The sequence below is a fragment of the Sciurus carolinensis genome, chromosome 1 (genome assembly GCF_902686445.1).
Source record: "Sciurus carolinensis chromosome 1, mSciCar1.2, whole genome shotgun sequence".
Classification (NCBI taxonomy): domain Eukaryota; kingdom Metazoa; phylum Chordata; class Mammalia; order Rodentia; family Sciuridae; genus Sciurus; species Sciurus carolinensis.
Genome location: NC_062213.1, coordinates 10,124,017 through 10,137,650, shown reverse-complemented (window position 1 = coordinate 10,137,650; position 13,634 = coordinate 10,124,017). Strand labels below are relative to the sequence as shown.

General features: G+C 40.4%; 1 protein-coding gene across 2 annotated transcripts in view; it reads right to left on the bottom strand.

Moving 5' to 3' along the window:
• The window catches only part of Dnaaf11 (dynein axonemal assembly factor 11), a 93,404-nt gene that overhangs the window by 9,272 nt on the left and 70,498 nt on the right, over positions 1-13,634 (bottom strand). For both annotated transcript variants that reach the window (XM_047522936.1, XM_047522946.1), the window contains exon 11: positions 2,483-2,562. In XM_047522936.1, the coding sequence (XP_047378892.1) occupies positions 2,483-2,562 (80 nt within the window). The remainder of the gene's footprint in view (positions 1-2,482; positions 2,563-13,634) is intronic.

Here is a 13,634-nt window from a genome sequence, read left to right as displayed (position 1 = left end):
CTGACCTTGAACCTCAAAACGATGAACTAAATAAAGTTTGTAAAGTTGTCTTGCTTCAGTCTTCTCATTGTAGTAATGCAAAATAGACAATGTAATTCTTTCTTGTGTGAAACTTGGCAAGTTGATTCTAAAATTTATGTGGAAGTGCAAAGGGCCAAGGATAGCCAACTTGCTTTTGATGTATAAGGGAAGAAGACGTTTCTCGCCATTTACAAAGACTTATCACAAAGCTGTGGAAGTTAAGGAAGTGGAACAGAGAGAACAATCCAGAAAAACCCACACATGGATGCTTGATCTGTGACACGGAGGGCTTTCGTGATCAGCACAGAGAGATAAATTTTAACAAGAGACACTGGGACAGGATGGTGTTCCTACTGGAAAAATTAAGTGGACATACTTTAAGCAAAAATCAGTTCCTGACAGATCACACAGAAGCACAAAAGGCAAAACCATAAAGCCTTATAACACAAGAAACCATCTTTCTGACCTCAGGGGAGGGCAGGACTTCTACAATAAGACAAAGAAAGCATTAACCACGAAAGCATTACGATTTTGATTACTGTAAAATAAAGCTCTTCATGTTCATCAAAAGACACCGCGATGAGAGTAAGAGGGCAGCCCAGGTCGCATAGCCCTGTTCTGCCACTCTCCAACTGCCTGATCTTGGGCAAGCTCAACCTCTTTGAACCTCATTAAATTAGAAAGAAATCGCATATATATCTTGCAGTGCTATTTTGAAGATCAAAGATAATATATAGCACCATGTAACAGGGTCATCACTCAATCAATACCTTCATTTTTTGGGAAGTTGTGCATCTTCCTTGGCATTAAAGTGCCATGGGACCCCGAGAGCTTGCCAGAAGTTACCCTCCAGTCCTGATGAACAGGACCCTGCCGCATGTGTTCTTTCCATCCACTCTGTCTCCACAGCAGGAAAAAGAGACCACTCTAGTAAGAGAGGGCCAAGGCCTTTTCTGGCCCTCCTCAGTGCCTGCGTGCAGCCATTTGGATAATGGCATTGCCCAGCCAGAGGTGACAGGCACAACATAGTGACAAGGTGCACAATGCGTGTGTCAACATTTAGGGAGCCCCACAGACAACCTTCACAGAGATGTTTAATGTGTGGTTGTGAGGTAAGCGCTTCTCAGTAATGAAAATGAAAAAAGGGCTCTGCGAATATTCAACCATATACAACTGTGCTAAGACATCCTCGATCCTCAAGTGTAATCGCAGTAATGATAGTTTTCCAGGGGTCTGAAAACCAGCTCCAAACTGTTTGCAATGATTTGGCTTCCCATCCCTGTGATTCCTCACAAATTAGATTCAGACTCTTTACATGTGTCAAGGGTGCTGGGGGTTAATTGCCACTGTGAATATTCATCATAGCCATGATGCCCTGGAATCTTGTATCTGCAACGGAAATCACTAAGTTGGAAAATATGAGTGATTCCCCTGGTTAAAAACAGCAACCCACTTTTCAGTAGGAATTCAATTCCATACCTGTCGTTCAAATAAATCCCATGTTTAAAAATCTCTACAACAGTTCAACAGTTGTCTTTGAATATACAAGTGTCTAATTTATATGCAAAACATAAATATAGCTCTTGTTCAGGTATTTTTATGATGGTAGTTCTAGCATATACATTTGTGTCACAAAGATAGTTTGCCTCAGTTCAAAATAGATTTTACCATCTGGATGGGAAGAGTCTGAAAATCACAAGAAATAGGAGAGTTGAACGAACTGGGATCTCATTCTAAAGAAGAATTGAGAAATGGGAGAGCCTCGCGTGGAACGCTTTGCAGGCTGCCATGTTCAAGGGAGATTGGCATTGCTCCGAAGCGTTCCGGAGGCAGAGACAGGATCCTCACTAAGGAGCCGAGGGGAGGCAGAGAGGCTTTCTAGCTTTGGGGAACACTAAGAATGGTGGAATATTCTTGAGAGAGAGAGTCCAGCTGGGAGATGAGTTGAATATAGGCCAAAGATGACCTACGGACAGGAGATGAGCAGGCGGGCAGTCACGGGAGCTGTACACCCATGCAACCCTCAGAGTTGTAGAGTCTCAGGTGATATGTGGATCACAAAAAAGAGGCAACAAGAACAGCAGTACAAGCAGGGGTCACCAGAGTTGTCTCAACAGGTCATGGCTACATGACCTCCAGGATGCTCACGATTTCTGTCTCCCTCTGTAAAGCAAAGGTAAGACTGTTGAGAAGTAAAGGCGTTGACATGGGGAGGGCACACAGAACAGTGTCTGGCACCAAGCTCATGTCCAGTCAATGTCAGTGGCCATTGGGTTTTAGGAATCACAAAGCCTACAAATTCAGAGTCTAAGGATTTGGGGACAATCATGAATGTTCATTCATGGTATGAAGCATTTTAAAACTTTAAATAATTGTATCACCTTAGAAGCTGCATTCTAGTCAACAGATGACAAGGGAGAGTGCCATGTAATAACTCTAGGGACAGCCAGGGAAATGGTACCTTTCCTTGGATTGCTCTCTGGGGCTGTCTGCGGTGGCTTTCACAGGCTTGGATGTTCGTCCTATGATTACTTCTTCTACCTAAAATAAAAGCACAACACAAGACAAGTGGCATGTTACTCCCTGATGTACCTTCAAAATATTCACTCTGTTTTTTTAAAAAGATGCTAAAACCTTCTCATTTTTTTCTACATATTCCACGAGAGTAAATTTTAAAGCCTTTATACAAAGTATTAGAGAAGATTACATCACAAATTGGATCTGTTCACTACAGTCACAAAGCCACACGCAAGCCAAAGCCAAGCAGGGGATTTGGTGAATTAGTTTAGCAAACATTATCTGGGAGCCACCAGCATGCTACCACTTCAGGGTACTGGGGACACGGATGTGCCTAGATGCTGTCCATACAGTACCCCCAGGGAGCAGTGCTGTGGCGGGAAGCCACCGAAGCAGGAAGCTGGACTCCCCATCATCCTGACTCCCTGGACCTGGTCCCTGGTAAAATGATGAGGGAATTTTGTGGTCTCAAAGGTCCCTCCTGGGTCTAAAACTCTCTGTACTTCTATTGCTTCTTTAAATAAGTTCAGTGCTCAGCACCTGGAGGTCTCAATAAGTAAAAGTGATTGATTCCACTCAGCTAATATCCTGCCCAGATTACTTAAAGCCAGCATGCTCCCCAAGACACTCATCAGATATCCGAGTGTGGAGGAGGGAGAACCTGCCAGTGCTTATCAGACCCAGCTACATGCGAGGCACACGCCTCCAACACTGGGTAGCTACATGTTTATTTACACACACACACACACACACACACAGCCCTGCTGACCTCCCATCCACATTCCTATAAGACCTTCTATCATGAGGGCAGACACGTTGCCTGGGTCCAGCGACCAAGATGAGGGCTTCTTCACCATTCCTCTTTGAAGGGGAAGGACTCATTCACTGGCCACTGGCAGGCGGGGTCAGTGCTCTGAAGGTGGAGGCCACCTGCCAGCCTTCCTCTGTTCTGCCTGTCTTCATGAGGGACGGAGGACCTCCTGCCACCCGCTCCTCTGCTGGCCTAGGCAGGCTGGACTCAGCAGTCTGCACGTGGAAGGGGACTGGTTAGCCCTGGTCTAGCCTCAACCCTAAGCCTATCTGAGCTGGTTCCACATCAAATGAATACACAAGACGATTTGCTTCTCACTTGAAGGAATTTTGGGTTATGCTCCACTAGTCAGTGACCAGGAAGCTGAGCCCATTGTTTGTCACGTGCATGCTTTAAGAAATGAATGGTGGAGGAGAAAAGGAAGAGCGAATCCTGGTGTGGGCATGGCAGCCCCAGACTTGTGGACTGAGGGCTCCTGTGGACACCCACCCAGATGGTGCCCTCTGAGTGGGCGAGAGCCAGACTTCTGCAGAGTGCAGTTGTAGGATCTCTAAGATGCTTTATAAAAATGCATGGTGTGCGTGTCCCTGTGATTTGGTTGTGCTCCCTTGCCAGGAGACCATCAATGTGTCTCTCTCTTCCCACTGGCCTCATGAGAGGGCCTGCGTGCCATGCAGAAGGGAAGAGCCGCTTGAGCTCCACCTTTCAATCTGGGCCTGGAACACCAGACATGGGGAGAACAAGGCCACAGGCTTCACAGGGGTGTGTGTGCCGGCCAGGGGTGGCTTGCTCAGACCTCCAGGAAGAAAAAGCAACGGATGCCACCAAGGACATGGAATTTCAGGCCTGGGAGAGCTTCAGGCAAACACTTCAAAAGAGGTACAGTTAGCATGACAAACACTTGTAGGAGGCTGCTGTGGAGGAACGTGTGACTCAAGCCCCAAGAGCAACGTGCACTGAACTTATAGAGGTGAGGCACCGGAAGGCCACCCAGAGCAGGATTTCATTACCAAACACCAGTGGCTTGGGAGTAGGCAAACTGTACAGTTTCATTTGCTATACTTTGCAATATGCCAAAGTATATATGCACTCTGTCATAATTTTTATCATCTTCCATTATTTTTTTGCTGGCCAATGATTTTGAGGGGATGTTAATGTGCAGGGTATAAATATTGACACTATTTTAATATGAAAACAGCCAATTATCTTCCATTTCTTTAACTAGTGGAATGAATATGACTATTTCCTCATCTCCTGACCCATCCTTATGAAATGGAAACACTTTTCAGATGCCATTTATGGTTTACTAAACCATCTTAATAACATATGCAAATAAAAATTAAGACAGAATTTGGGAGAAAGACTAGAAGGAGAGTCCCCTCCATGTCAGGGGAGGAGAGCGTGGCCCCTGGGGTTGAACAGCTGGAGCAGGCACCTGCTGGCAGCCTCGGGAGGCACAACCCCTCTGAGTGACATGGCCACACGCCGTGTGGGACAGCAGGGCAGTCTGACAAGACTCTCTGCACTGCTATTTTATTGCAATATTTCCCAATAGTCCAATATTTCTGATCAAGATGTTCTGTGCTGTGCAACACAACAACAGTCTTGTGGCTGCTGAGCATTGGAAATGTGATCAGTGCAAATGAGAAACAAATTGTCATTTTGTTGAATTTTAATGAATTTTCACTTATATTTACCTAGCCAGACACAAGCTTAGAGGGAGCCCGAGATCTAGGTGCACTGCCACGTGATGGCCTCTCTCTATTTCCTTCAGGCCTGAAGGACAATGTTCATGTCCCCCCTGCTCGTCTGTGGCCATGGACCACAGGGTCTTTGCAGCTCTGGAACACCTGAATCTCCTTCCTTGACTCACCTGGACCTGGAAGCCCCACGTGAGTACGAGAACCCGGAGCTGTAGTCCAGTCTCTCTGACCAAGGTGGGAGGACGCACACGCTCCCTTTGGCCACACTGAGCAGCGCTCACAGGGTTGCTGGGCCTGCTGGGCTGCCTTGCTGCTCAGCCTCTCCTTTCTCCCATTCTGGTGGCTTCCTTCCCTTTGCAGGGTTGATCTTTGGGCACTCCTCAATATTTTGCAAACTCATTTCCACCTCAGAATCTGCTTCCCAGGGTGCAAGTGTATCTTTTTTACCTCTTAATATTTTAGTTACCTTAAACAAGGCCAGTGATGGTTAAAATTCATTAAAATACCAGTTTGGGGGGAAAAAAAAAACACTTGAACCCCAATCACAAGTTTTATATTGCCTCACATTGTAAATGCACCAGCAAGAATGGGAGCACATGCATAATTAGAGTCTTAAAACACCCCATTTCTAACACTGTTATTTGTCACATAATAAGCACAGACAAAGATTCTCTGTGTTTATGGAAATGCAAATAGAGTCACAAATTTGGAACTTTTCTTCACAGGGAATTTGCTGTGCACCAGAATCTAAATGTGTTTCTTATTTTTAAAAGATATTTTCAGCACATTTAGTTTCAAAGATTCTTTTAAGTTTAAAAGTTGCAGAGAATTAAAGAATCAGCAATAAGAAAAAATAAGAACATTGACAAGCGTATTAACACTGAAATGCTTAACACCAACATTCATGTTAACCACAGGTAAAACTTTCCTGACAACATCTGAGCTACATGCTCAGAGCTCCTGACATTAGGTTTCCCACTGTCCTGCGGTCCTGGGCTGCTCTTTCTCTAGGAAGCAATTCTCATTTACATCAAACGCGACCTTATTCATTGGTGCTAAGTGTATTTAGGGATGACTAATGGGAAAGTTGTAAGAACCAAAATATATCCAATAAATTAGATAATGTGAGTCTAATGGTTTCCTGAACCCACAGAGAGAAATGTAATCAACTACTTGAAAATTCAATTGTGGGACAGGCACAAAGGTACATATTAACATTTTAATGATGTTGCATGATTTTAACTCTGAAAGAGTCATGCAACTGGAGGTTGGGAGTGAACATGGAGGCAGTGACAGAGTTCCCTTCGCTCCAGAATGCAAAAGCCTCAGGCTCTCTTGTCAGCCCACCGCCAGCCTTTTCTTGCGTTGTGCCCTGGGCCAAGGTATCACTACCTCCCAAGAAAGCAACCTGCACCCAGATGATCACAGTCTTTAATAAAATGCACATACTGCTTTTCCAACTATCCAAGTTGCTCATACTAAGAAATGAAGACTATGAGCTGTGCAGCAGATGCAAGAGCAAGACTTGGCTCTTAATCCTTATTTTTTAGATTGAACCAGAGACATTGCCAATATATGAGCATTTTTTAAAAATATTTTGTTTTAGTTGTAGGTGGACATAATAATTTATTTTATTTTTATGTGATGGTAAGGATCAAACCCAGGACCTCATGCATGCTAGGTGAGCGCTCTACCACTGAGCCACAACCCCAGCCCTATATGAGCATTTTGACCCTGAAAAAGTGATCTCATATAACTGAACTTAATTATATAACATTAAATAAGAATAGAAAAATCACTCCCTGATAGGGGGAAGATTTGTTACTTGTGAAGCAAAAGAAAGAATGAATAAAGAAAATGGAATATAATCAGAAATATTTGCAAGAAAGAAAATATAAAACAATCGGCTTTTAAAACTTATCTGTGAATTTGGTCTGCTTCTTAAATAACAATATTTATGAAAATTACATAAATTTATCTTTCTCTTGGAGATTTCACTTTCTCTCATAGTTTTAACTCTTACCCCCATTAAACCTGCTCAATGAAATACTAAGCACCTATCATGTGCCAAGCGTAAGACTTAGGGATAGATGTGCAATGGTAGATTATGAAATTATCCCTGACCATCTCATGAAGGAGAAAAACATATAAATGATTAAAATACATGGAAGCACCTGAGGCTGATGGGCATATGCCAGGGTTCTGAGCACAGGGAAGGGGATAGGAAGCAGGACCAAAGGAGGCTGAGGTGTGATAAAAATTTAAAGAATAACTAGGAACTGTCCAGAAGATGGAGGTCATGTAGTGGGTAAAGAATGTTCCAGGAAAAACACAAACATGAAGATAGGAAAGTAAATGTGCACAAAACCCAGCACAGAATGTCAGGCAGAGAGCAACGGGAGATGAGGCTGAAGCCCTGGGCCACAGTCGGATCTGTGGATCCTTCCTGGTGGCTTGGAGTCGGCATGAGTGCAGGGACCTTTGCAGTGCTTCCTCTCCTTAGTGACACAGTTACTCATCTCAGCTCAAGAGTAATGCTTTAATCTCACTCCTTATTTTCCTTAGGCAAGGTATGTGATGTTCACAAAAATACTAAGTCCAGTGGAGTGATGGCTTTGAAAAAGTGTCCTCTTTTCCCACTAGATAAAAATATACCTTTTTTCTTTTTATGTGATTATACGCATGTTTCTGCCCCCACCCAACCCCACTCTGAAAATACCAAGGATGCGCGATCCTGTCGCAAAGCTGCTAACTGTGCATGCTGGCCTTCATGCTGTGTCTAAGAATACTTGCATTTGCATCCTGCCTTCAGACAACGATGTCCCAATTTCTTAGCTGACCACTGTCTCACGTGCAGCAGGTTTTGGACTCTGCATTCAAGTTCACTTAGAGCGCATACATCCTTCGAAGGAGTGTTTTGCATGAAATACAATTCATTACCCACAATTGTCCTGGAGTGGCTATGTTTCTTTTACCCTCTTCGGTCAAGACCTCTGCAGTATTTTCATAACTGTGTAACGTGATGTCCTAACTCACAACACAGGTCCGAGCCCGTGAACCCTCAAGTCCACTCTTGCCCTGTTTTCGCTCTGCTCTGTGTCATGGGAGATGGAACCTGGAATGCTGCAGACTTCATTATCCCACTTCCCATGACATCTGGCTTCTGGCTGGGCCCAGCCCCTGGAAGCACTGGAGGAGGTGAAGGGCCAATTCCAGGAGATTCTCCCACAACCCCTGTCTGCTTGAGCAACTTTTCCAGTGGTCGGGCATCTACTGGTGGCTCTAGACCCTGCCCAAATGCCTGCTGCCATTAAGATTTCTTCCGGGTGACTCTGGGGCCTGGTTTCTGTCAATACCACCTCCTCTCTCAGTCCCAGTAGCGGTGGTGGCTTCCTGCTCTTACAAATTTTCTCCCTCTTTGGCTTCTCAGATTTCCTCTTACTTGTATAATATCTTCCTTCATTTATTCCTGTACCAAAAAATCCTTGTAGAAGTCCTATACTCATTTTAATATCCAAGTGTGTCCCTGACTTTTCATTAGATGCTTGCTGAGTTACTGTTTCTCAAACCTTGAGGTATTTGTTAAAATAGAGTTCAAATCCTCTAATTAAAATCTACAGATAGTGGCCTGAGAGTCTTGTTTTGTAATAAGTTCTGGGTGGTTCTTAGGATCAGGCAAGTTGTGATCTGTCCTGGCTCATCCCATGGTGTCCAGGTTTTTCTCTTTTGTTTGTTTAGGGGTTTTTTTGGCCATGCTGGGGATCAAACCTGGAGCGTTGTGCATGCTCAGCAAGTACACTGTAACTGAGCAACATCTCCTGCCCCAGACTTTTCCAGATGCAATTCATTTATAGAACATACTTATGAGATGTCTGCAGGGTCCTGGAATTGCTCTGGGAACTGGGATGCTCTGGTGAACCTGAAAAACATGGTCACTGCACTGATGAAGTATTTCACATTGACATTCAGAATTGTATCCTTCGAGCCACACTGGTGAGGAATAATTGTGTAATACTCTGTTTTATGTGCATACTATTCTGTAATGGATGCATTTTGGATATTTAGGTTGTTTCTATTCTCTCATAATTATACCGTGGTGTCTACCTATACACATAAATTTGTCTTATTTATTTTCTTTGAAAAGAGTACAAAATTAGAATTTTTAAGTCATAATGTATATTTTAAGGCTTGAGGTATTTTGACATTTTTTTTCCAAAAAGACTAAATCTTTTCCTATTTCCTCTAGCAGTTTATGAGAATACTCTTTCATTGTACTCTCACTAGCACTGAATTTTTGAAAATGTTTTTGATAGAAAATTGGCAGCAGTGTTTGCTTCTAGAAAGAGCAAGATAATTGAGGAAGGGGGATGGAAGGGAAATTTGCCTTGCCTTGTAAACTACTTAATACATCTGAATTTTGTTTTATAAACACATATCTATGTAAAAGTAACTAAGAAGCAAAGTTTTGAATTTTTGATTTTCTGAGGAACAAATATAACATTTTATTATAAAACAGAAATATTTCTCCTGTCTTTTATGTTTCTTTTGTAATAATTTCCTACTTTTTACTAGTGTTTTAATAGTTTTCTGAAGAGGTAATTTATACATAATAGTAGTATCTCTTATTTGGTTGCACATGCACGTGTGTGTATGTGTGAGTGTGTTTCTAGCAGCAGCCATGTCAATACACTTGAAAAGCTGTCTATCAATGTCTTTTATTGTTCATGATCTGTTTTACCTCCACTAACATGTAAATGCCACAAGGGAGGAATACCTGTGTGGGGCACATAATAGATCCTCAGCAATGTAAATCACTAAACAATAACTATGAGGAATGTCACTAGGATTTTAATTGGAATTGCATTGGATCTGTATAGCACCTTTGGTAGAATGACCATTTTGAAAATATTAATTCTGCCTATCTAAGAACGCGGGAGATTTTTCCCTCTTCTAAGACTTTCTTGAATTTCTTTCTTTAGTGTTCTGTAGTTTTCATTGTAGAGGTCTTTCACCTCTTTTGTTAGATGGATTCCCAAGTATTTTATTTTTTTGAGGCTACTGTGAATGGAGTGGTTTTCCTAATTTCTTTTTCAGAGGATTCATCACTTATGAATAGAAATGCGTTAGATTTATGCATATTGATTTTATATCCTCCTACTTTGCTGAATTCATTTATTAGTCCTAGAAGTTTTCTAGTGGAGTTTTTTGGATTCTATAAATATAGAATCATGTCATCTGCAAATAGTGACAGCTTGAGTCCTTCTTTTCCTATTTGTATCCCTTTAATTTCTTTGGTCTGTCTAATTGCTCTGGCTAGAACTTCAAGGATAATGTTGAATAGAAGTGGTGAAAGAGGGCATCCCTGCCTTGTTCCAGTTTTTAGAGGGAATGCTTTCAATTTTTCTCTGTTTAGAATGATGTTGGCCATGGACTTCGCATAGATAACCTTTACATTATTGAGGTATGCTCCTACTATCCCTATTTTTTCTAGCATTTTGAGCATGAAGGGGTGCTGCATTTTATCAAACACTATCTCAGCACCTATTAACATAATCATATGATTCTTCACTTTAAGTCTATTGATGTGATGGATTACATTTATTGATTTCTGGATGCTGAACCAAACTTGCTTCCCTGGGATAAACCCCACTTGATCATGGTGCACTATCTTTTTAATATGTTTTTGTATGCAATTTGCCAGAATTTTGTTACGTATTTTTGCATCTATGTTCATCAGGGATATTGGTCTAAAGTTTTCTTTCCTTGATGCATCTTTGTCTGGTTTTGGTATCAGAATGATACTAGCATAATAGAATGAGTTTGGAAGAGTTCCTTCCTTTTCTATTTCCTGGAATACTTTGAGGAGTATTGGTATTAGTTATTCTTTAATTCAGAATTCAGCTGAGAATCCATCTGGTCCTTGACTTATTTTGGTTGGTAAGCTTTTGATGTCTTCTTCTATTTTGGTGCTTGAAATTGATCTGTTTAATTTGTACACATCTTCCTGATTCAGTTTGGGGGAATCATATATCCCTAAAAATGTATCAATGTCTTTGATATTTTTTATTTTATTGGAGTATAGATTTTCAAAGTAGCTTCTAATTATGTTATGTATTTCAATGGTGTCTGTCATGATCTTTACTTTTTCAACACAAATTCTAGTAATTTGAGTTTTCTCTCTCCTCTTTGTTAGTGTGGCTAAGGGTTTATCAATTTTGTTTACTTTTTCAAAGAATCAACTTTTTGTTTTGTCAATTTTTTGAATTGTTTCTCTTGTTTCAATTTCATTGATTTCAGCTCTGATTTTAATTATTTCCTGTCTTCTATTATTTTTGGTGTTGATCTGTTCTTTTTCTAGGGCTTTGAGATACAATGTTAGGTAATTTAGCTGTTGACTTTTTATTTTTTTAGTGTATGAGTTCAATGCAATGAACTTTCCTCTTAGTATTGCTTTCAAAGTGTCCCAGAGATTTTGATATGCTGTGTCATTGTTCTCATTTACCTCTAAGAATTTTTTTATTTCTTCCTTGATGTCTTCTGTTCCCTGATGTCTTCATAGCATCATTCAATAGCACATTATTTAGTCTCCAAGTATAGGAGTAGTTTTTGTTTTTTATTTTATCATTGATTTCTAATTGCATTCCTTTATGGTCTGATAAAATACAGGGTAATCCCAATGACATTTCTCATAGAAATTGAGAAAGCAATCATGAACTTCATCTGGACTAATAAGAGACCGCAAATAGTCAAAACAATCCTGAGCAGGAAAGGTGAAGCAGGAGGTATCAGAATACCAGACATTAAACTACACTACAGAGCAATAGTAACAAAAATGGTATGGTATTAGCACAAAAATAGATAGGTAGATCAATGGTACAGAATAGAAGACACAGAGATAAATCCACAGAAATACAGTTTCTCATACTAGACAAAGAAGCCAAAAACATACAATGGAGAAAAGATAGCCTGTTCAACAAATGGTGCTGGGAAAACTGGAAATCCATCTGCAGTAAAATGAAATTAAACCTCTATCTTTCATCCTGCACGAAACTCATCTCAAAATAGATCAAGGACTTAGAAATTAGACCAAAGACCCTGCACAAAGTAGAAGACAAAGTAGGCCTGAATCTTCATCATGTTGGCTTAGGATCAGACTTCCTTAACAAGACTCCCACAGCACAAGAAATCAAAGCAAGAATCAATAAATGGGATGATTCAAACTAAAAAGCTTTTTCTTAGCAAAGGATACAATCAATAATGTGAAAAGAGAGCCTACAGAGTGGGAGAAAATCTTTTCCACACACACTTCAGACAGAGCACTTATCTCCAAAATTTATAAAGAACTTACAAAAATTTACACCAAAAACACAAAAAATCCAATCAATAAATGGGCCAAGGAACTGGACACTTTACAGAAGAAGATATACAGGCAATTAATAAATGTATGAAAAAGGGTTCAACATCTCTAGTAATTACAGAAATACAAATTAAAACAACTCTAAGATTTTATCTTACTCCAATTAGAATGGCTATTATCAAGAACACAAACAATAATAGATGTTGTCATGAATGTGGGGGGAAACGCACAATTTTACATTGCTGATGTAGTTGCAAATTGATTAAGTCACTTTGGAAAGCAGTGAGGAGAATCCTCAGAAAACTTGGAATGGACACACCTTTTTGACCCAGTTATCCCACTCCTCGGTTTATACCCAAAGGACTTAAAATTAGCATACTACAGTGATCAGTAATGCAACCACATCAATGTTTACAGCAGCTCAACTCACTATAGCTAGGTTGTGGAACCAACCTAGATGCCTTCAACAGATGAATGGATAAAGAAACTGTGGTAAATATACACCATGGAAAATTATTCAGCCATAAAGAATAATAATATTATGGCACTTGCAGATAAATGAATGGAATTGGAGAATATCATGCTAGGTAAAATAGGCCAATCCCCAAAAACCAAAGGCCAAATGTTTTCCCTGGTAAGTGGATGATGATATAAAATGGAGGTGGGAGGGTGGGAAGTGAGAGAAGAATGGACAAACTTTAGATTATGTAGTGGGAAATGAGAGGGTGGGGGTATGAAAGATGGTGGAATGAGACAGACATCATTACCCTGTGTACATGTATGATTACACAAATGGTGTGAATCTACATCATGCACAACCATAGAAACAAAATGATGTACCCCATTTGTGTATAATGAATCAAAATGCAGTCTGTAAAAATAAAAAAACTTTTTAAAAAGGATTTTCAGGCTCAGAGTTCAGAGATTTCTAGACATTAGACCTCTGGACCATTGTAGCTTAAATAAACCTGCTTCTTGTGTCCAAAAAAAAAATAAATAAATAAACAATAGCTATTCCATGGTAGTTTTTAAATATAGCTTTTAATGTATTAATCAAAATTATTGATTTTCTGTGATTTTTGCCATTGTTTCCTGTTTTGAAACATCTTGCTTCTCTGCAGAGAATGAAGATACTTGATTTTAAGAAATAATTTTCAAATATTAAATCCATACAAAATTTATTTTAGTGTATAGTATAAAATAAGTTGACAGACTTAATATTTTC